Here is a 22,930-nt window from a genome sequence, read left to right as displayed (position 1 = left end):
GTGGCACACGAGCTTCTAGCTTTCCAACGGATAACCAAATTACTTAATTCAACACGGTTAATTACGTGTTCGATGAATGTACGTAAGTCCTAGAAAAGATCGAAAAATTCAACGTAACATCTCCTTATTTTAATCCACTATTGCATACTATGCAGTTTACTACTATCTTTTAACCATATTACATATATGATATTTTTACCCACTACCAGCTACCCACGATTCCGTAATCCATCGAAATATCCTATCGACGCACTATTTTATAATTCGATGAAACGTTGTACCAACTGCATGACCGATTACGTTGTTGCTCGATGGCGATCGTACCGCTATCCTCGACAGAAAACGCAGCATCGTCGCGATAACTGGCTTCGATGCAGAGCTCTGGCGATAATAAGCTTTTATTTCGAGCAATTCGTTGATTAGCTTATCGATCGCTCTCGCGGTACCATTCGAAACAATAGCTAAGGTCGATCCCGTTATACATTTCACGTTGTGTTGGTTGTCGCGAAATCGCGGGATCTCGCAGCAAGCCACTATGCAGTTCGATATCACGATTTGAGACGCCTGACGAGCCGAGGACGAAGAAATCCAACTGGAGTAAGGTCGGTGAACCGCGATCCAAGAAGTGTGTCGACGTTAATTAAAGAAATCCCATCGATTATTGGTTGACACTTAGAGTTAACAGCTCGAGCGCGGAGAGAAAAAAAAGACGTTTGATCACGTTTACCCATCAAAGGGAGGAGAAACTGCAGTTGACTACAGTTGATAGATAAAGGATCTCATTTACCTAAGATTCCGATTGGACGGTTTTATTTGATCTTTCCTTTGACATAGTTATGATAATTGCGTTAGAGGAACGTGGCTTAAGTTTCAGGTTTATGACGATGTTTCAGGTTTGTGAATTTCGATATTTCTTGCTACGTATTGTGTTTCCAGAGTTTATCGATCTTTATCTCGCTCCTGTAACCGATAGAATTAATTTTGCATTTTCAAATTGAATATTTTGCGCTATTTCAGATTTAAAATGATCACGTTGATCGTTTTGCCTTATTATAGTTTAACTTCTTAAGAGCTAACGTTCCGTTAATGCAAGATTTCATTCGTCTATAACGTTTTTTGATCGACTTATGTTTTTCGTTTAAATTATATAGTCTCTTGACGTTGTGAATTTTCAAGATTTAACTCGATATCTTTCGCGTTTTATATTTCTTCCTTCGTCTAATCTCTATGATTTTATAAACTTGGAAAAAATTCAAGAATATTTATGACATTGTGACGAACTTAGGATCCTGGCAAGATCACGGGCCTCTGGAAAGGAAAGTTCCAACCAGCAGACCGAACATATGGCTGGTCGAAGATCGAGGATACCGTTACTGTGACGTTAAAACGACTGCGATGTCAGGGAAATCTAAATTATCACAAAAACCATCCATTGGAAAAGATGTTGCAGGAAAGATTTATCCGCTATATATGTACCGTCTCGATGGTTTTGCTCGCGATCTTCGTGCGAAAGCCTATCCTTATAATCCTGTTTTCTATCGAGCGGCGTCGTGTTTGCGATCAACTGCGTAATAACTGTGACATTATGATATTCGCGAGGTCGAATATATAGCAAATAAAAACATTATTTTTGCCAATGCAAATATACCGAAGGAACTAATAACAATAACAAATAAACGAGTTGAAAGGCTAAAGAATAATAAAACACAAATTCATATACGGTGTATATAATCCGTGCGAAGCATAAAAATTCCTACGTTATGGTTCATGCTGTGTTCATATGTAGCGTATCTTGGAAAAACTAGAAAGAAAATTCTATTACACAACAAACCTACACAACTGAACTGCGATGTTGACGAAACGCGACGCATTATTGAGACACACTACAGAAACACGATCGAAACTCGTTATTCTTCGTCGCAAACTTTAAAATTGTAAGAAAGACGAACAGATGGAACGAAAGTTGCGTATAATAATCCAGATAATAGGTAACATACACGATATCTGTACGATCCGAGTCGGATGATCATTACAAGAACGGGATTGTCCATCATTTTCCGACTATCGATCGAAATTGTTTACGCCCGAGTTTACGCCCCGGCCTGAATTTCTCGGCCGATGCATAGTACGAACGTGTGAACCGGCTAAGGAACGCCCGAACGCGTGAATTTGCATTTACCTGGCGATCGACAGGAAGTATCGAATGCTGCGATTCTCAAGAAAAGCCTGAAACTCGAGAGATACAGTTATACCGTTGCACCTGACTCCACGCGTACGTGGCATGAGATCCTAGAAAATGAAAAGTCGAGTTGGTTTCGCGCAATGTAATTAGCTGTAGGATACGCGAAGTCGATCAGGAGTTCGTGTTGATAACAGGAAGCGGTTCATTCAACGGTGACTTGTTGCGTAACATTTACGAGGCAAAAGACTCGGCTTGCTTAGGAGTGTTAACCGACGTTCTACTTTTAACCACGTTCTATCGACTGACAATCTCGAAAAGTCCGCGTAAATCCCGCCATACGGAGGATCTCTGTCAGTGGTTTGAAACGTTTAATGGTCGAAATACCATCGAGCCTTCGTGAGCATGCATAATTAACGCTCGTTATGACGTTGAACCGATACATCGGTAGCTCGTGAGCAAAGTGTCGTTTGGAGTGGTCGAACCGCTACGTTCGATATCGTTCGTGTCATCTGAACGAGAGTTCGGATGAGATTAAATGATCTCTTAATTGGTTTCAGTCGTATGAGAATAACGATTTTTAATCGAAGGACTAAACTGAACATCGTAGAAACTGATTCGGGGGACAAGCCTAACGTATCATTGGAATTTTCGTTTAATCTAACGTACTATGTTGTACCATTTTGGCGAAATAATTATTTTTGCATCATCGTTCATATCAGAACCTGTCTTGAATTGGGATAAGTCGAATCGGGTCAATTACGCCCGTCTGGATTATCATAGATAGTCTGGTTTACGTATACCGAGATACGCATACAGAAACGTAACGTAAACTGATGTTACTAGGAGTGGCTTCACAACAACGTACCAGCCAAAGTTTATCGAGGTTATCCCGTTAGGCTCAGGTCGCAGTGACCGTTTTATCAAAGATCGGCCGCACGTATCCTTCTTTCCATCGAAACTACTCGCTTCACCTTGTAGATCGTTAAACTTCTAAATAACGATACATCGTGTTGCAAGAAATTGATCCATTCCTTCCATTCGTAGGTGGTGGCCATTTGAATATCAAAGTTACGGGGAAGAAGTCTGTTGCTGACCTTTATGGCTTGGTGTTTCTTCTATTCTAAGAACGAAAAGATCTAAATCCGAAACTCGATGATACATTCTTATCGCTTCCTGAAGTTACTGTTATCTTTTATTTCATTTATTTCCTAATATCAGTTAGAGTCGACAGGTTCTTGCACATTTTATAATATCAAATTTATATCAAAAGTCCAAAATAATAACAACGGCAAAGGCGACGTCGTATTGGGATTCCGTTCGAATGGAAAAGGAATAGAAGCGCGAAAGATCTTTATATCCATGCAAATCCGAATACAGATAATCAAGTGCCAGTCTAAAAAGAAGAGATACGAGTGCTTCATCGTGAAACTAATTTTAAACCTGTCTCATTTCGGTGTCAGTGGCATACAGAATCGATGACGAATGGCAACCGGTTCTGCCTGATATTTCATTGGCTGGAAAATTAATAACGTATCACCATCTAGATTTTCGCGCGATTTTCTTAAAATATTCGAATTAGGCATCTACTCGTAGATTAATCAACTTTCCAAGAAAAATCGAGATTTTTTCCAATGGATATGTTGCTGGCAAAACGATACAGCAGAAATGTTTTCGCGACAAACGAATCCAATTACCAAGTTTAATGAGCAGAAAACTCATACTTTAAAAAAAGAGATTAACACATCCGACGCATGTTGTGAAATATCCTGAATAATATTGTATATGTATGTGTCTAGGATATATTTTATGGAAAGCGGATATTCCAACGATACTAAAGCGATCGAGTGCAATAAGAAACAACGAGACGATAACTTCGAGTATATTAATTAGAAAAAAAACTCTCTATAATATTCGATAAATTACTGTTTCACGTCTGTCTACGGTGATTCGTTAGCTCGAACGCCAATGTCGTACGATGATTCAATACGATTTAATTAATTATCAGCAGCCACGGTGTACGAGTGATGCGTAAGAGAAACTAAAGTTTACACTCTTTTAAATGCCATAGTAGAAGGGAACTTTTACTTTCATGAAAAACATGTGTAATCGAGTACGACACATAGTACGTGTGTCGTAGTCTGTACTACGTATACCGTTTGAATGTTAGAACACATCTACGACTGATTGAAGGCTCGATTGTGTATACCGATGGAAAGCTACAATACGCACGTTCCGTTCGGACTGTCCGAGCTTTCAAGTTTGTTCAGGACACACGGTGATTGGCTTTTGTCAAAAATTACTTTTTCAATCAACGGCGTCCTGAATGTCACGACCGCTATTCCATGCGCCCTTGACGCGCCTCCTGCTGATAAGTGTGGGGTGGTATCCGAACTGACGCGAGACGTTCGGTTCTGAAAAGGTGGCGATACTCCTGCAGGTCAGAAACCTCGGAAACTTATACCGTCACCATATGGTTTTAAAGCATAGACTCTGGAGACACCGAGTTTACAACACATCTCTGGCTATCGAGTAGCAAAGGTAAAGTAAACTAACAATTCTAAATGCAACTGACCATGCTCCTGTCACGTCCCGCGCGCGCACGCGCCGTAACGTAGACTAAAACTACCAATAGCGCGAATGAGCGTTCCAATTTGAAATTTAAATAAATTTTAACAATTTGTATAGATCGGCAACACAACCAAAACGAGCCAAACAAAACGTAACACTCCCCTAACAAGTTTGAAGATTCCGAACGGAACAATAATCGTTTTTACGATAAGATATGATCCATTCTGTTAAAACCGATGCAGATTTATCTTCAATTATGTTCCTATAATACAATTTCCATACTTATCCAACGCAATAAGTCGTAATTATCAGAAATTACACGAGTGAAAGTCAGCTCACCTATTCCACCCACTTGCGAACTGTGTATCGATGCTTTTCGAGAGGTTTCGCTCGAGACAATGGAAACTCGCAGAGGAGAGGAACGAATTATTCTAACGATCGTTTCCGTTCGCGATAACGAGTCCTCTTTATTCTAAACATTATCTATGTCCATAGGAGGCAGTCAGTTGTAAAAACTCGATGGTCGTCAGAGCTACCTGAACGTCGACAATTAAGGAACAATTCATTTGCAGCTTAACAAGCCTATTTAACACGATCAAAGGATTCTCGATTTGTCTCACTTTTGCAGTCTCGCAAGCGTTAGCTTCGGTATTGGCTCGCTTGTTGCTTATGTAACTCGCAATTTGCGTTTAGAAGCGCGTAATTTCGTCGTCCAAGCGCAGAAACAGGATTTGCCACCAAGAATCCACCGTGAACCATGCCACGCCACGCTACGCTACACCATACCACGTTACTCTGCTCGACAACGCGATGAATATTCATTCGTGTCTCCGCTGTCTAATAATCATGCACGACTGCTACACGGATGCCATTCTACGATTGAAGGCTGTTTACGAAGCAATCGGACGATCGGACGCAAACTCAAGATTCGATGCAAAATGTTCGAAGATTCGTTTCTACGCGATCGTTTACCATAGTTTAATTCTACTCATCGTATATCGTTATACGTATCTAGCTGTGATAATTAGAAAGAAAACTATTACGATAATTACGATTGAAATAAATCTTATCAAGAATAAGCAAGCGATGCTTTTCAATGGTATCGTATAGGATCATCGTTTCGCATTTGCATACGAAAGAACTTGTCGCTGAGCCCGCCCGCCTGTTATCTTCGTTGCATTTAAATGAGACTGTTTCCGATGATCGATCAGAAAACTGTTGGCAAATCATTCGTGGAAATGTTCCTTTTTCTTCTTTTACTGTCAATTTAAAAGCGTGAGTCATCGTAAGAGTCAACAAAGGGAAACGGATTGAAAAGGAAGAAATGAAAGCAGAAGTTTGGCGATGTGTCAAGAAGATGTTTTAAGAAGGAAGCGGTTCTTTGTTCATTTTGGCGATGCTGTTTTCAAATTGGAAGAACGCTATGGCAACAATTTGCGGTAATTTCTTTCTTAGACAGCACATGGTACACCTTAACCTTTTGTTTCTTTAACTGTTTCTAGCTGTAGCAAGACTGTATCACCGAAGAATCGAAGCTACAGTTGAAACGAAGCCCTTTTACAAAAATTCTTAACAGGTCATCGACTCACAATCGCTATAATTTGAATATCTCGAGTGATATTTCTCTAAAATATTACAAAATTATTCTCATTAAAGTATTTCATGAGAAAAAGCTAAACGAATAAACTTTTAACTATGGAATATCGGGCACGACATGGTTTGTCGCAAATGATTAATACAAAATTTACATGTATTTTTTGTTGATCGACGGAAGCGAAGATGTACAGTATCGTAAACCAAGTCGTAAAGTGCAAGTTGCACCGTTCGCCTTCGGACGCACTGGTTGCTTCTGTATGTATGTTGGTTGTTCCGTTATATAGAAATGCCGAAGGCGATGCTAATGAGGTAAATCGAAGTCACAAATGCCGTAAAAGGTCCGATAACCCTTTCGAAAACGGTGTCTTTTTTTCTTCTTTTCTTTCGTTCGATTGGGGAAGAATACGGCGCGAAAGAAAATAAATCCGAACTCTGCTCGTGTAAAAAAGATATCCGATCGTATGTAGGCAACCCTAAATCTCTACCATACAGATTCAATTCCTGTGAACGACTGGAAATTTACTGTCAGCCGGTAACGGCATCTTCGTGCTCGTATACGGAATTCCCAGCGAAGAAACGAAGAAACACTTTGACGACTGACATTAATTTCCTGAAAATCACAGTTAATTTTTTAATGATCCTGTGCATTATTCGTTAACTAGCCTGTGGCGTATAGATTTTCATTGGATCGTTAAATGTTTTGGTTTTATTACATTTGGTTCTATTACTTGGTCATGTACTCTTAGACTATTAGACAAATAGCTAACTATGAACATGTATAGTATGTAAAGTCTGTCTAAAATAGGTACTGTGGGATAGATTTATGGCTACTGGCTGCAACAGGTGAAGCTAATTGATTCTGCTGCATCTTTTGCATCATTTTCGATCCAAACTAATCGTTATTTATCGTTAAACGATCTTTTATTTGATATACGTAGGCGATCGTCTGTTTTAATTTCACGTAAAGTTGCCTCGCAACGTTACGAGTCTTTTTGTTTTTTTTTTTTACCAGATGTGGGATTGAAAGATAGAAATTCGAAAATTATAGCAAGTAGAGCGCAGAAGAAAAAGAGAGATTTGCTCCTTGTCAAAATCTATATATGTAACATTATCAATCTTTTTTCTGCTTTTAAACTAATCTCAATATCGTATAATCTACATATTTTCTTTTTTGTGTTTTTTTTTTTATGAAAAATAGAGAAAATAGAAATCCTTATCGTTCTGGTAGCTTTAAAAGAAGCAAATGCTCCTGTTTCATTTCTCATGTCGGAACGGTGTAAAAATAACGGGAAGTTCTGGAAACAATAACATATTTTTCACCGTTGATCACTGTTGTCTGACGTTTCATTTATCCATGAAAGTATCATCCGTTTTTACATGCACATGTACGTAGTTCGAAATAGAAACTTTACGTTCGATCTCCGTTAGTCGCTAACAGTATGTTATTAAACGAGTATTCTAAAATAATATTACCATATTTCTCTCACAGAATTAATTCTTTCTTATGAAAGCTGTCGCGCGAGAGTTGTTAAATCGACGAGTTTTTTTTTTTTTCGTTATAATGCTTACGAGATGAAAGAAGCGTTAGAATGGACTCTACGAAGAAAATATAAGGATCGATAAAAAGTAACGAAACGAACTTTCTAGGGACCTATCAAACAAGAAATACATACGTTTACGTTATTTTCTTCTTTGAAACCGCCTTCAGAATAAATAAAACGAGTGAATTCGTCGATATCATTTGTTTTTTCTTTCTTATATATCTTCTAGGTTATAGGCAATGTATTCAAGTATTATTTAATACTCTAACCATTATAAAAGAACCCGATCAAATAATACTCGATCTAATTTTACGTAAAATTGAAAGAAAGGATAGGAAAGAAAAAAATAAAGCATATTTCATAGTTGATTCGGTCTACACGCGGATATATCTTTAATCGAGAAATTGAATTCCCTCGTTAACTTAAAGCCAATGTATCTTTATATCTTCTTCGACTATTTTACAATTTGCCTCGTTATATTTTCACTGATTCGATAAAGGGAACGTACCTATCTATAGTAGTCATTTTGTAAACGTTGTCGAAGATGTTTCCTCGGTCCGATCGAACGCTTTCTTCTTTGACGTTATCACCGTCATCGTGAGTACGGAAATGTAGCGTTCTTGCGTTGGAAAAGTCTGGTTGCTCGGGATTCATGATTCGTTCGTCAAGAGATCATCCAAGTCACGAATATGAGAAACACAGCGCGGTCACGTGAAAAAAAAAAAAAAAAAGGAAACAAAAGAGAAACACGCTTCAGCGTATTTGAGTCAGTCCATCGAGGACTCTCAATACATATTCGATCGTTGTACCACGATATGGACGCGTTGTCCGTGTTTGGAAACAGTTTCAGTCCTTGTCGTAGCCGGACGATCGTCTTAAATTACGCACGCGTTCTATACACGGTGTTATTCGTGACGATGTTCCTTTTGTTGCGTGACATTGCCATAGATATCGCCATATGGGGATTTTCATTCGGTGTGTATTTCACGTGCAAATTCATCTTCGTCAAACTTCTCTTCGCCTGCAAGAGAATCGAGCGCAATGTAGGAAGCTGTCGCTAAAGATCGATGTTTACGCAACCGTTACGATAATAACCGTTGGTGGAACGATTCCTATTTTCAGATATCTACAGAGATCATGCCAATTAATCTTGTTCCAAGACGAACTACTTTTTCCCAACACGCCTCCACTTTTTTATTTTTGTTACGCGCGCGCAATAAATTTTCAGATACGTCGAATTATTTTTAATATCTCGTAAATGTCCTGACAAGATTTATAATAAATTAGTTTATGATTGGCGATAATTAGGAATTAATTGCCGTATCGCACCATTATTTTCATATGTAAAATGAAATGAAGAGTACTATAATCGGTAAGGCACACGATAGCTTTTGTAGATCTGTATTTTTCTCGACACATGAGACGTATAATATGTCTCATCCGAATATAAAACACGTGTTTAAATGATATAGTACGTTGGCTATTGTCGTATTGGAATTCGCAAAATGTTACAATAGTTGAAACGATTCCCGTTATTCGATGGTAGAATGAAAATTTCCCAGACGGTGAATACTTTCCTCTGGGAAGAAAAGAATAGGATATTATACGAAGCGATAAGATTTTTGATTTGGCTCGATCGGTTGACTCGTAAAAATTTTAATGAAACCGGTTTCCACGCCTAGCAGGTCACAATAAACGCGCGATATGAATCTTTTTGGCTTATTACGAGGGCTGAAAACAAGTTATTATCCCGAATGAAATCCCTTACGGAAGGTATGAAGGCCAAGGTTTAGTGTCTTTTCAATAATCCTGACGTAAATCGACCAAAAAATTATGGTTGTAAACGGAAGATAATGGTCTTCCTTCTCATTGCGTGAATATTATGTAATCCAAATTGAAAACTATGGAATGAATATGTCAATTGTACATTGCTTTTTTTCCTGGAACAATAAATTAAATATTGAAAGTAAAAAAAAAAAAAAAAAAAGAAAACAGATTCAATAAATTTTCTCAAACTTTTCTGGATTTAATAAATTAAATTTCTATATTCCATAGATTTAGTAGATTAAAAGCTTTGAAAACGTTTTTTTAGATATTTTTTATACTTCTCAATAAATCACAAGATTATGTCTATTTCAATAAATTATAAAATTATATATGACAACTATTTTTAATTTCAAGTTACAGTATCGAGAATTCTCATACACCGCTTTCACGAGACTGTTGCCAATATTTGCATAGTGACTCTATTATTATCCGCGAGTGACTTATTATTATTCTTTTGCAAACTATACGTCCCGATAGAGAGTTCAACATGTGGACGTATTCTTAAATGTGTCCACGTTACATGACAAGCATCGTTTGTTTTATAAAAGATAACGTAGGCGAACTCGTTCGTACACCTGGCTTCCTTTGTCTAGTATTTTTCGTATATTTTATAGTTTTATTTCGCGTATTTCTTAGAATGATACTAAATAACGTTTGTATATTTATTTCGATAAATATTTTTTAACACTATCTTTCTAATACATTTTGTACCTTATTTGCTTTTTTATGTATCAGACCACCTCGACTTGAAACATTGGATTACATACAACAAAATATTTTTCTGATTTTAGATAAACTCACGCATTGAAGAAGTAACAAAATAAGTACGGAGATCTACAAGTAAGATAAACTAATTCGGACACAAACAGTGTGATATCACTGTACTTTTATAAGAAAGATAAAATTACTCACAATTTATTCTATGGAACCGCAGTTACGTCAGTCATAATTATATACAACAAAATTTTCTTGAGAAACTTATCCTTCGTAAGACAGTGAGATATGTATCGAGTTACCTGAGCCAAAAAGATATTTAGTTTCGTGGTTTGTTACGTTCGCTCAGTTCGAGGGCATTATATCTGTGTAACTAACACGTACGCGTGTCTAACTGATTTGAAAGATAGTATACTACGCATGTTAATTATTTCGATGTCAAATTGTTTAATTCCGTATTCGGAAAACATACAATTTTACTTGAGACCTTCACGATTTTATACATTCAGGTTATGTTCGTAATTCAACCGCCGTTTTCAAGGTTCGATACGTTCTTAAATAACATACATACCTAATGTATTTGGAAAATAAATGCTCATCGTTTTCAACGTTTCTCATTCAATGTGACAAAGCTGACATATATCTTTGACGTTCTTTTTAATCTTGTTTATTAACTAATTAAAACACTATTTCGATTTCCATATTACGCGGGACGTTAAAAATGTTAAATTATTTTAGAAACTTAAATTCTGCACACTTCACGTAGTCAACTGATTTAAGCGTTACATTTAAAATAGCGGCGCTAGAATACAAAAGATTAAAAGATTTACCGATCAAGTATATATATACATGGTTCTAGAACTGCCATCTGGTGAGCGAAACGAGTACTTACAACTCCAGCTAATTGGCACAAGATCATTTGTGAGTAGCCATTTGTTAGTAGCATAGTACACGTTTAAGAAGTGACTCTTTTTGAGCACTGTAGAGAATTAATATAACTAATATATTAATATAACAATATGACTAATCCAAATTTAACTGATATGACAGAGGAAGATGCGGCGGACTTGCAATTTCCGAAAGGTATGTTTATTTTTTCTTTTATTTAGCAAGAAGAGACGGAGACAATACTGTCTGTTTCTAACCTATAATCATATGATGTTTGTCAATGTTTTTTCCGATAACAATTAACATTTTACGTTGTACCGTGTAAAAATAATGTTTAATTGCGGCATGGCCTAAAGTAACGATTGTCCTCTTTCAGACTGCTCATCGAGTAGAACAGAAAAGATCGAGCATAACGTAGAACTCGACGCGTCAGTCGTGAACGATGAAATCATTACTTCAGACCCAATATGCCGCGTATGCAAATCCGCATTGACAGAGCCGTATATTCGTTGTGCTGTGTGTGATAGTATGGAATTGTGTCCCTCTTGTTTCTCCAATGGATCAGAAATTAGCAATCACAGAAACGATCACGACTATATCATCATAAAGAATGAATTTCCCTTGATCAATGGAAGCGGTTGGACAGCGAAACAAGAATTAGAATGTTTAGATGTTTTACAGGAGTGTGGTTTTGGTAATTGGGTTGACATGGCCAGACGAATACAAGGGAAATCGACGGAAGAATGTAAAAATCATTATCTTCAATATTATATCGATAATCAGGCTTTGGCAGGATTGCCAAAAATGAAAGAAACAAAAGCTAGTTTGGTTGGTTGTGAACCTATTCCTTATCCATATAAATTGCAAGATTTAGAAGAACCTCCTCGGTTTGCACCTAATACTCTTAATTGTAAACTTTTGGCTGGATACAATGCAGCAAGATCAGATTTTGAAGTCAATTTTGATAATCATGCAGAATTATTAATTTCTGCCTTGAACTATGATGAATTTGATATAAGTGATAATAATTATGAATTAGGAAAAGAATTACAAGTAGCTATAGTACAAGCATATAATAACAGACTGAAAGAACGTATGAGGAGAAGAAAAATTATACGTAATCATGGACTGATAGCATTTAGAAGGACTATATCTTGGATACAGAGATACGAATGTACAATAACTAGAGCACTTGCAGAAAGATTACTAATTTTTATGCAATTATTAGGAGGTATAGAGTTCGATTATTTCATGGAAGGCTTACATAGAGCGGGAGAACTTAAAAATTATCTTAATAAGTTATTTGAATTCCGCAATAACGGTTTGGAACACTTTCATAGTGTTCCAATATTTCAAAAGTTAAGCAAACTTAGACAAGAAAATGAAAAGGAAAGGAAACAATACTTGAATAATCCTGAATATAGCTGGAAGACTATATTACCTGGTTGCAATATTAATTTTAGTAATTCCATATCGAGTACAATCGCACAACGAAAAACGGCGCCGCCACTTGCAATTCAAGGTCTTCCAGGATATGAGAAATTAACTTCAGCCGAAAAAGAGCTTTGTTCAATTACGCGTATAGTACCTACTAATTACCTCGATTTCAAACAAATTTTAATAGCAGAAAATAAAAAAGCTGGTTATCTTAGATTGGCACAAGCTAGGGTTTTGCTTAAAATTGACGTAAATAAAACACGAAAAATATACGATTTTCTTACGGAAAAGGGATATATAAATAAACCAAATCAATGATATACAGTTCGTTAATCTAGTAAAAATGCAAAATATTTATATATTATAGTTTGTGGATACTGCCAGAATTGTGATATTACATATTAAGACTTATAATTAAGAATTTCAAGTAAGAGTTGTAAAAGATCGACTGAAAATAATAAAGTAAGCATATAAATTAAAATATATAAAATATATTATAATAATTTATATATAAAATATATATATAACAAATTTAAATTATACATATAAGAATAAGCAACATACAAATATGTAAATTTATATATAATGTTTTGTGCTATATTTATATTATATAATAAATGTATCTTTTTTGCAAAATATGATTAATAAAATTTTATTAAAAATTTGTGATTAGTAATGTTCAATCAAAAATGTACCCACGAGTGACTTAAAGAAAATAAAGTAAGTTTTAAGTAAATTGCGTAAACGATACTGTCTGATTAATAAAAGCTCTATGTGTAATTTTTTTTTTTTTTAGAATTTGAAAATGCAGAGACCTTGTTAATTTCGGAAGTGTTGATGTTGTTGGAGCACAGGAAAGCGCAAAATGAGTCAGCCGAGGAGGAACAGGAATTTTCTGAAGTTTTTATGAAGAGTTTAACTTATACGAACAGATTTCGTCGGTTTAAAAATAAAGAAACCATTGCTGCTGTAAGAAAGTAAGTACCTTTACAAAACTGACGTCTTAAGCATAAATACCTAAGACAAAAATTTACTTCCTTAAATTATCCTGTTTAATAAAAAATATTCACAGTAAGTTATAAAATTTGTATTGTTTAGTTTACTTATGCAGAAGAAGCTTCATAAATTTGAACTAGCTTCGCTCGCAAATCTTTGTCCGGAAACGCCAGAAGAGGCAAAGGCTTTGATACCCAGTTTAGAAGGACGATTAGAGGATGAGGAACTTCGGACAATATTAGAAGACATACAAACGAAACGATCTCTTCAATATTAGAATGTAGTTTAAAGTGTGCGTTTCACTGTGATCATTTTATATAGCTCAAAATAAAAATTTTCTAATAGCTATGTTATTAATTTCCAAATTGAGTTTTTTTTATTTATAATATTCTTTATTTATAATGTCATGAGTGAATAAGATTGTATGAATGTACCTTAAGAGCACAAATAGTTTCTTATATCAGGCAGGATGTAATTACAAATGGAGATAAAATAAAAAAGATTTATTTATAACAGATATAGATATATCGAAGCTTTAATCATGTATGTAATTATATATTGAAAAAATTGATCTACATAAAGGTATGAAAGTATAACATTTAAATATTTATGAATTTTATTTTTATTTAATTCCAATAATATACGGTAACTAATTATGTAATTTGACAGCTAAACGAATCCCTTGAGACGAACCAGCTAATCTTACTAACAGCTTACTACTAACCGTGTATTACCATTGGATAATTACATACAGTTGACTGCACGCAAGAATGGATCCTCATTATCACTACACTGCGTCGTTGAACGAACCCTCGATCGAACTTCCTTTTGATGCTCGTTTCGCGGAATAATATACGCGATAAGAATCTAGGACGGTGCTATATAATTTGTTACTTTATATCACATGAAAATGATACATTGGTTTTTTCAAATTTATTTTTTCAATATTAATTTTCCCTTTCTTTTTAATAGTTTAATGCCAATATATTAGAAGGACAGAAAATTATTACGAGTGATTGTGAAACGACTTGAAAGAAAATTCCTCGATAATCCTCCTGAATCCGTGTTATTAGTAATTGCACGTATAGGTTATTAACAATATTCAAACTACTATTACAGAAAAGATGGAAAGACAAATCGCAAAATTGTGATTGCAGGTATGTAAGTATATACATCGACGCCTGTTGCATTACTACGCTATGTAGTCATAGCATAAAGTTCACAGAACCTAGGCGACATATCGATGTCCTTAGATCCATGTTTGGACATGTTTACAGGTTCTCCTGTTACTCATTGTTGAATGTAATATGATTGAAAATACGTGCTAGTAATTGTTTTATTCATGGTATTGGTGAATTTTTTAAGAAGAAATTCCAAACTGACGAAAATTAATCGAAAAGTGAGAAAGCGAAGAAGGTAAGGCAGAAATCTATGCCACGGACGTTTCTTTCGCACGGTAGTATGGAACAAGACGCCATCTTCATTGTATGTATACATGGTGGTTGGTAACTGGCGGTACAAGCGGAAAGGGGGTAATTCTACGGGAAAAAAGAAGTCGAAAATATAGAATAAAAATTTTTCGTTTGAGGCTTTGTTTTCGAAAAAATCGACTTTGAATTTTCGCTCGGTACGCGTGCACTTTATCGCGTCTCGTTATAACGGATCTCACTGTAGATCGTTGTCTCGATTTACGTTATTTTTTTAATTTTTAAAATTTTTAAATTTTTAAATTTTTAAATTTTCAAATTTTTAAATTTTCAAATTTTTAAATTTTCAAATTTTTAAATTTTCAAATTTTTAAATTTTCAAATTTTTAAATTTTCAAATTTTTAAATTTTCAAATTTTTAAATTTTCAAATTTTTAAATTTTTAAATTTTTATTCTATATTTTCGACTTCTTTTTTCGCGTAGAATCATCCCCTTTCCGCTTGTACCACCAGTTACCAACCACCCTGTTTATTTAATTCTCTCCATTTTCTCTTGATAAAATAGAGAGGCAGGACATATTCAAACAAAAATAAATACATATTTTTATCCTGTAAAACGTAAAATTTTATGAAAACGGCCATCGTATTATCTCGCTATTGAAAATTTAACATCTACGATTATTGTAAAAATGACTTACAAGTTTATGAATAAGAAATGTAGCAAATAAAACGCTACGTTTGTGAGGGTTTATTGATCAATTGCGTGTTTGGCGCGCGTCTACGAGCATGTAATTTTCCACCGTTTTCCATGTTCCCATCTTCCCATTCGAAAAAACAAGGCAATCGAATTATTTGCTTTCGACTGTTTCCTTCATCCATCCTTTTGATCATTATCGAAATAAGAACTGCTATATTTAGTGGCTTTCTTGATTCCATACACATTTATGATCTACCTACTCTATACATTGTCCTTTACATACATTTACCTTAATCGCGTGTGTGCTATTGAGAAGAGCGACTTCGCCATAGGCGGCACGCGATAATCGGTTCTTCGATTACTCCCACGAAGGAACCTTTTAAGATAATTATGATGGTCGTTAATCGTTTGTAAATTCATAGAAAATATTGCTTGGTTTATAGCGCGAGTCTTTCCAATACGTGCGGAAGTAGGAAGATAGCAAAATCGGACTGATTTGGGAAGGAGCATTATCTCAAAGATTACCGACTATCCGTGCAGGATAGCTCGACGGAAAGATTATCTCCGTATCCTACTTTATGGGTATTGGTGATAGTTGACGAACAGCCAAGAATACACACAAGGAACGGTAAATAATAATTGAAAATGTAATAACTGAACCCGGCCTAACCGCTTAAGATCGAAATATATGAATATCCTCGTATAAGATAATGACTGCTAAATAATATTATACTTTATAGGCCATAAGAAGTTCGTAGCCGGCATTCAACGAATCGTAAAATATCACACAAGGCAGGTTTTAATCACGAGAGTCGATACTATTTTACTGTATTATCTTCGTTGCTTTTCGACTCTAAGTAGCTAGGTATAAAGAAAACTTTAATAAGGATATTACGAAAAATTGTACAAGCAGTTCAAACGTAATAAGATAGCTCTAGTTGACTCAAGAAAATATAGAACATCGTAAAGGGTATATTGGAAACATTGCATCGTTGGCACGGGAATCATAAGGGAGTTAGTCGCAGTAGGTGGAAATAATTGTAAGGTATATCCTCTGTACAACTTACACCTCGTTCAATTTCTTCTACTAACCCTTTCGATGCTTCCTCGCTAGTTCCTCTAGAACGATGCAGTTTTCTAGAAATTGTCTGGTAAACGAGGCTCCTGGAATAGCTGTGTTCTCGAGAGCAGTAGCTAGAACAGAGTTACTAAAACCCTCGATAAGGCTGTGTACAGCCTACCGGCCAATCGATGGAATTAATTTGCATAATGTATACATGCGAAAGTGTATGTTCCACAATGCCCTCCGATACTGTTGTTACCTTTATCCGACGATATCGAAGGAGACTGGGAGGATTCACGCCGCGTTTGTGCGCGATGCAATTAAAATTCTTGATAGGATTTTTGTGGTACGATGAAAGCGTGACCGTTTAATGGCAAGCACATATATATCGCACTTTTAACGAGCAAGGGAAACACATTGATGGAATCGCAATAACAGCTCTGCGTCGATTAACCGTATCATTAAACGCTCACGGAATGTATCTATCCACTGGTTCGTATTGCGCATTAATATTTATTTATAAATTTTTCTCCGGAGGTTAAATGAATTTGTAATGCTATTACGATTCACAGTTTATTTGCATCATACGATATGTTAAGTAAGTAGTGTACGATTTGAATGCCGGTATTTCTCGGTGTATCTTCTGATTCGCTTTGTTCTCGTACTTTTTAGGCACTCGTAGCAAAAACTGTAATCTAATTCGATAAGATGCATTGTAATAAATGACGTATAAGGGTTTTACAACCTTACCGATGTAACGAAGTTGACATTTTGATCACTGGTAATTCTTATCAACTATCGACGACCGAACAATGTAATTGAACCTTTGGCATTCATTTTATAGAAATATGTTTGTCTTCGTTATGTAATGGAATTGCAAGTGCACGTTGCAAGCAAAAAAAGACATTTTATACCTCTTAAATCATACGATATATGAGAAATGCAATAGATAAGAGTATTACCGAATAAAATCGTAACAAGTAGAAATACGCGATACGTTGTACATCGTTTCTTTGTTTTCGAATTGTGACGAGGCGGACATGGAAATCGGTAAACATTTCGGTACGAGAATCCAGATTTCGAATGGCAGGTATATTTTCGTAGCATTATTCTTCGAACTGTGGAAAAAAAATAAAACTGAAATTGCTATCATTTCTGTAAATATGGATCGCGGTGCATCGGCCCTGCAAGGTAATTTACAATCGAGCGAGGGCGCGAGTTTCGTTCGCGGTTGGTCGGGCGTCGTGGTTGGTTCGGTTACGGAGCCCGAGCGCGACCGATCGCTACCGAAGACTGCCGAACGCGCGAAGCGCCAGCGCCGAGCCAGAACAGAGCGCTAGGGTCAAAATATATTCAGTATATTCTAAACAAGCGCGCGACGTGCTGACACGTTTTGTTTGTGCGCGCGAACTCGTGTCTCGCCGAACGAAACGCTAAAATATCAACGGTGACTTTGTACCAGTGTTACGATTACTTAAAATCAGTGCGTACGAAATCAGTTTGAAATTAGTTCGTGATCTCTCGACGAATCGAATGACATTCGCGTGTTAATTTGGCGGTAGAAGATACGAGAGGAGAGACTGCCAACTGTGAGTCCGGTATTATACGCGCTCGCGATTTGTTGTTAACTATCTTTCTTTCTTTCTCGTTCTTTCTCGTTCTTTTCTTTTGCGTTCATTCGTCTCTTTCTCCGATTTCTTTTCTCTTGCACTCTGTTCTCTTCCCCTTCTCCGTTTCTTCGTTCATCTTTCGCGTACGCTTCCTACAGTCATTTTCTCTCTCTCGAATGTCTCGTTCGTTGTCTCTCTTGTTCGCTCCGACGTCGTCTCGTGGGGTCAGTGTCTGCTCGATCGGATCCTGAGCAGGAACACACACCGGAGGAGGAGGAGGACTATCTCCCTCATCGCGAGAGTTCGAACCACACGCGCGCGCGCGCGCCACGCATGCAGCCACGCACCTTCCAAATCAAACAAAATTACAAATCGTTTCTCTAGTTGAGGGAAGTTTCACTTTTTGACGACCCCCGGTGGAAAAACTGTAGCAGTGAGACCCGTACGTCGAAACGGGCAGAGACGTTCGAAAAGTCGCGGGCCAATCATGTGGATTCACTGACGACGTGACATCTTGACGACCAGTGAATCGAATCGTCGGCGAACCGACGAAAGCCTTTCGTCTCGGCGAAAGTATTTCTCGTGTCTGGTGATCGACGTGTGAGATTCCCGTATCTCACATATATACTCTTTCAAGTGCAGGAAACTTGTACTCGTTATCTCTAGCTACTTTTCTCGTGTTTCGTTTCTTTTTCTTCTATTCCTATCCTTTCCTTTCGTTCTTTCCATCTTCGTCTCTTTCTCCGTATGATTCTCATATTACATATATCTTTGTCACGACTCTAACCTCTGTTGTCGCATTTGCTGTTGCCGCGCTCTTCTCGACGTCTATTTCTTACTGATCGAAAAAAGAAAGGACCACGCGAGTGATTACATATACGGGAGAAACAGAGAAACTCCCGTGGAAGGGAATCGACGATTTGAAGTCTGTGTTTTTGTTTACTTAGAAGCGGACTGCCCACGCGACATCGAAACGTCGAAGATAAGGCGAAAAACATCCCGTTCGAAGAATACGTCGGTTGTTGACATTTTTTGCAACAGAGGTGAGTACATACTTTTCCCCATTCATTCTACCGTTGACGCGACATTCTTTGACGTGCTGTCATTGTCGCGTCTGTTTCTATCGTTACGCGCCAAAACGCGTTCTTACGTGTAGGTATACGCGAAGGAAACATCGTTCCACGAATCCACTGTAGCGGAACGTGGCTCGTGCTAGTGTGTATTTTTGCGACTGCAATGCCAGAAGATCGTTCGATATATAGATTAATGTTTGTCGATGGAATATTTTTGAGAATAATATTATTTATTTCCTCCCTTTGATTTTGATCAAAGCGAGTTATCTGTGGCGCCATTGGCGTATACGACGGAACGTCTGAATTTTAATGGCCGAGGTACCATTCTTGTTCCAATGTTTCCTAACCTAAATGTTCTTGGGTTTACGATACGTACGATGCAACGTCAAGCGTGTAAATACAAATCGCGGGTAGTTCGAACGGGGAAATCTTCGAGAAATTGTGATTTTTTCTTTTTGGCTGAATGACGGGTAATTTGAATGCACTCGAATTCCCGCGGAACGTATGTCCTTTGATCGCGCGAATTAGACTACTACCATGCGGAGTCTTTATTATTCGGTCGACACCGACGGCATCGACGTGCACGTTTGTCACGTAAATGAACGGAATATAGGATTACTGTAGCGCCATTGTGTTACTAGGTTTGCGTAATTCTGTTTGTATCACGTAAACATTCACTCACCAGATTTTGTATATACATACCTAGTAAATATTATCGGTCCACTTTGTCCTGAATGAAGCCAAAGCGAACCTACTACATAATATTTACGCAATCACTAATAATAAATGGCCAGTAGAACTCGTCGCTAGTGTTTCGAAGGGGAATGAATATTCGCGTTAGAAAACGGTACTAGGAGTAAAAGAAGGTTGTGTAATATAACTCTCTTTTTTATTAGAACGAAACTTTAGTTAGTGCTCGATTAACTTGTAGCGTACCAAGATAAGAGTGTTACTCAGCGATGTCGATAGTGTGTTAAACTAATCTGTTTATGTTCCATGTTTTTAATTATGTTTATAACATTCTGAGATCGTATAAATATTTATAATCTAGTATGAATGGAGAACCTACATACCAAATAAATAATATTTATGTATAACAAAATTAATCTCACAATTTTTACGCATGGTATCTTCGTTAAATTCATCGAGTACATTAGTATGATAAACATACAACGATATAAACTAACGCAATAACTCTAAAGAACCACGAGGTCTTTTTATCGTTAACGAAGAATATCGATCCTTGATACGTTAAAGATTAAAAGTATATAAGCCGATTGAGTCCACTTGTCAGAACGTGAATTTCTGTTATGTGTTTGAGAAATCATAGTTGTCGAAAAGAGATAGAGAGGGCCGATTCCCATTGTATGAACTCTAATGACACGAATTATTTGTCTGGAGACGAGTTGAAACTAATGGAATTCTAACGTAGACAATAGCCATTAAAAGGTAGCCGTGTTGGACGAACGAAATAGGTGGAAGTTTCTCTTTTCTTCGCGTACAAACAAATTTACAAACAGATGCGATCGAAGACACTCATCGATCGAATCTCGTTATTTCCAAGCACTGACACTACTAGCGTCTGTCGTGTAATCAGAGTTGGACACATGTTAATAATATCGAACGAGCGTTAGGTTGGTTGCTTCGAGGCGTTGACGTAATTTTTGTTCAAGAAGAATTTCAAAGTGATAACAAACGAAGAGATATTAGGTGCTTTGTAACTGGTGTTCACGAGGTGTTTTATCATTGAGATTCGAACTGATTTTACAGACAAGTTGTTTCGAGCGATAACAGTTATCACTGTCGTGGATCGCTTGTATATGTAAAATTAACCTAGTTATTTATCGGCCGGCATACGGTGAAAAATGAATGTGTCGTTAATTGAAGATGCAAACGATTGCGAACATTCGATTCGTACGGCATTGATACGGAGACGAGAATTATTAGTAGGAATTAGCATACAAGAGGAAGGAAGAATCATCTCGGATTTGCTTTTCTTATTTAAAATTTATGTGCTTGGTAATATTCCAATAAATCTGTTCGCTGGATGAATAAGGAATTTCGTTCTCTTAAATCAAAGTTGTTTGCTTCGAGTCGTTTTACTGTAACGGTTTTGTTAGTGGATTATATAGCATTACGAATAATTTCGTTATATTCTCGAGATTTTTTTTAATGGATTGCTTATTCAAATGCAACGTCTTTTGAGTTATGTCTGTTAGGTTCATTAAGGATTCTGTAAAACAGCACATCTTTATTTTCCTTGAAGGATAAAATGATTCTGTGATTATTATTTTTATATACTTTTGCATATGTTTATTTCATATTTATTGCCCGAAATATGAAATTTATTATTTCCCCTGTTCATTCTAACCTAAATATTAATCTGATCGTAAACGTTCGTTGGATTGCGAAGTTGCGAAGACAAATTTCACGGAATATGGAATAATCTAAGCCGATATTTTACAGTAAACATTTTATCTTCAGCGTTTCAATCCCAACATTTTTTCGAGAAAAGGATATCTAATGGCGTTAAATCTTACGAGAAAGGTGTCCATGTGGAAAATTTAAATTGCTGCTCCTCGATAATGAGGGAAAAAGGATCAGCTCACTTGAGCTCGTTATATTCATTTTTGGTTTGTCTATCTTACTAAAAAATTTGTGTACACAGTTCCATTAGGAGACATATCAATTAGACGTCGTTTAAAAAATTACATGTAACAGATTTTCTATTGTATCACGGTTTTTATATATTTTTTAGGTGATCAAATTAACAAAAGGTATTCGGACATGTTATTTCGTATCGAATCAAATTATTAATAGATTGCATTACAGTGTACATTATACATGTACATTTTTCTCTCGTATTGTTCATATTATTCGTATTAATTATAATATTCATATATAGTTAATGAATAATAATGTATTAAATTTTGCGTCTAATAATATATTTAAGCAGCGCTCCAAAATACAGATAATAATTTAGCCAGGATTTCATTCAAATGGCAGCCAACTCTTAATTTAATTTACGTAGAAAGATAATCACGCGTAACATGGAAACGACTTTAAAGATTTATTTAAAGAAACGAATATTGAAATATGAACAAATTAATACATGCTAGTAATTCATAATAATAATTCGTATAGCACGAAGAGAAACGTGAATATTGGTTTTGCGAAAAAGTGATATTTACCACGAAGTAATCTAAGTAATTTATAAGAAAAAATTAGAGAAACTGTGTATTTCCGTTATAAAAAATTCATCTATATTTAATTTGAACAGATATGTATCATTTTGTACATTTTATTTTTAT

General features: G+C 36.2%; 3 protein-coding genes and 1 long non-coding RNA gene across 12 annotated transcripts in view; 2 read left to right on the top strand and 2 right to left on the bottom strand.

The window, feature by feature from the left end:
- Nep2 (M13 family metallopeptidase neprilysin 2) overlaps positions 1-8,556 on the bottom strand; it is a 35,943-nt gene extending 27,387 nt beyond the window's left edge. Inside the window, exon 1 of one of the 2 annotated variants that reach the window (XM_033345943.2) lies at positions 8,396-8,556. In XM_033345943.2, the coding sequence (XP_033201834.1) occupies positions 8,396-8,541 (146 nt within the window). In that variant the 5' untranslated portion in view covers positions 8,542-8,556. The remainder of the gene's footprint in view (positions 1-8,395) is intronic. The other variant, XM_033345944.2, reaches the window with a different exon arrangement.
- A 2,069-nt stretch (positions 8,557-10,625) lies between these two features.
- On the bottom strand, positions 10,626-11,252 carry LOC143303297 (uncharacterized). Its single transcript, XR_013059460.1, has 2 exons — positions 11,000-11,252; positions 10,626-10,730 (listed from the first exon to the last, which is right to left on the bottom strand). It is a non-coding gene; the product is annotated as an uncharacterized LOC143303297 (long non-coding RNA).
- A 102-nt stretch (positions 11,253-11,354) lies between these two features.
- Ada2a (Transcriptional adapter 2A) lies at positions 11,355-14,264 on the top strand. 2 transcript variants are annotated; one of them, XM_033345949.2, is made up of 3 exons: positions 11,360-11,511; positions 13,550-13,730; positions 13,852-14,264. In XM_033345949.2, exons 1-3 carry the CDS (start codon positions 11,448-11,450, stop codon positions 14,024-14,026), a joined length of 420 nt encoding a protein of 139 aa, XP_033201840.1. In that variant the 5' UTR covers positions 11,360-11,447; the 3' UTR covers positions 14,027-14,264. The 2 variants fall into 2 exon arrangements, with proteins under 2 accessions (XP_033201839.1, XP_033201840.1); XM_033345948.2 differs by lacking the exons at positions 13,550-13,730; positions 13,852-14,264 and adding an exon at positions 11,693-13,394 and having other exon boundaries at positions 11,355-11,511.
- Positions 14,265-18,298: 4,034 nt separating this feature from the next.
- Positions 18,299-22,930, top strand: part of Pde9 (phosphodiesterase 9) — a 136,804-nt gene continuing 132,172 nt past the window's right edge. For 5 of the 7 annotated variants that reach the window (XM_076622458.1, XM_033346392.2, XM_076622456.1 and 2 more), the window contains exons 1-2: positions 18,299-18,525; positions 19,494-19,589. The gene's annotated coding sequence lies outside the window, so the exon portion shown is untranslated. Of the gene's footprint in view, positions 18,526-19,398; positions 19,590-22,930 lie in introns of all 7 variants that reach the window. The other 2 variants (XM_033346394.2, XM_076622457.1) reach the window with 1 other exon arrangement.

Source organism: Bombus vancouverensis, chromosome 10 (genome assembly GCF_051014615.1).
Source record: "Bombus vancouverensis nearcticus chromosome 10, iyBomVanc1_principal, whole genome shotgun sequence".
Taxonomy (NCBI): Eukaryota; Metazoa; Arthropoda; class Insecta; order Hymenoptera; family Apidae; genus Bombus; species Bombus vancouverensis.
Note: the sequence above shows the minus strand (reverse complement) of the source record. Positions and strands in the feature narration are given on the sequence as shown.

Bases quoted from the DNA above. Each gene is read 5' to 3' on its own strand.
- Ada2a (XM_033345948.2), top strand. From the start codon at position 11,448: ATGACTAATCCAAATTTAACTGATATGACAGAGGAAGATGCGGCGGAC. The intron at 11,512-11,692 runs GTATGTTTATTT...GTCCTCTTTCAG, and splicing joins GGACTTGCAATTTCCGAAAG to ACTGCTCATCGAGTAGAACA.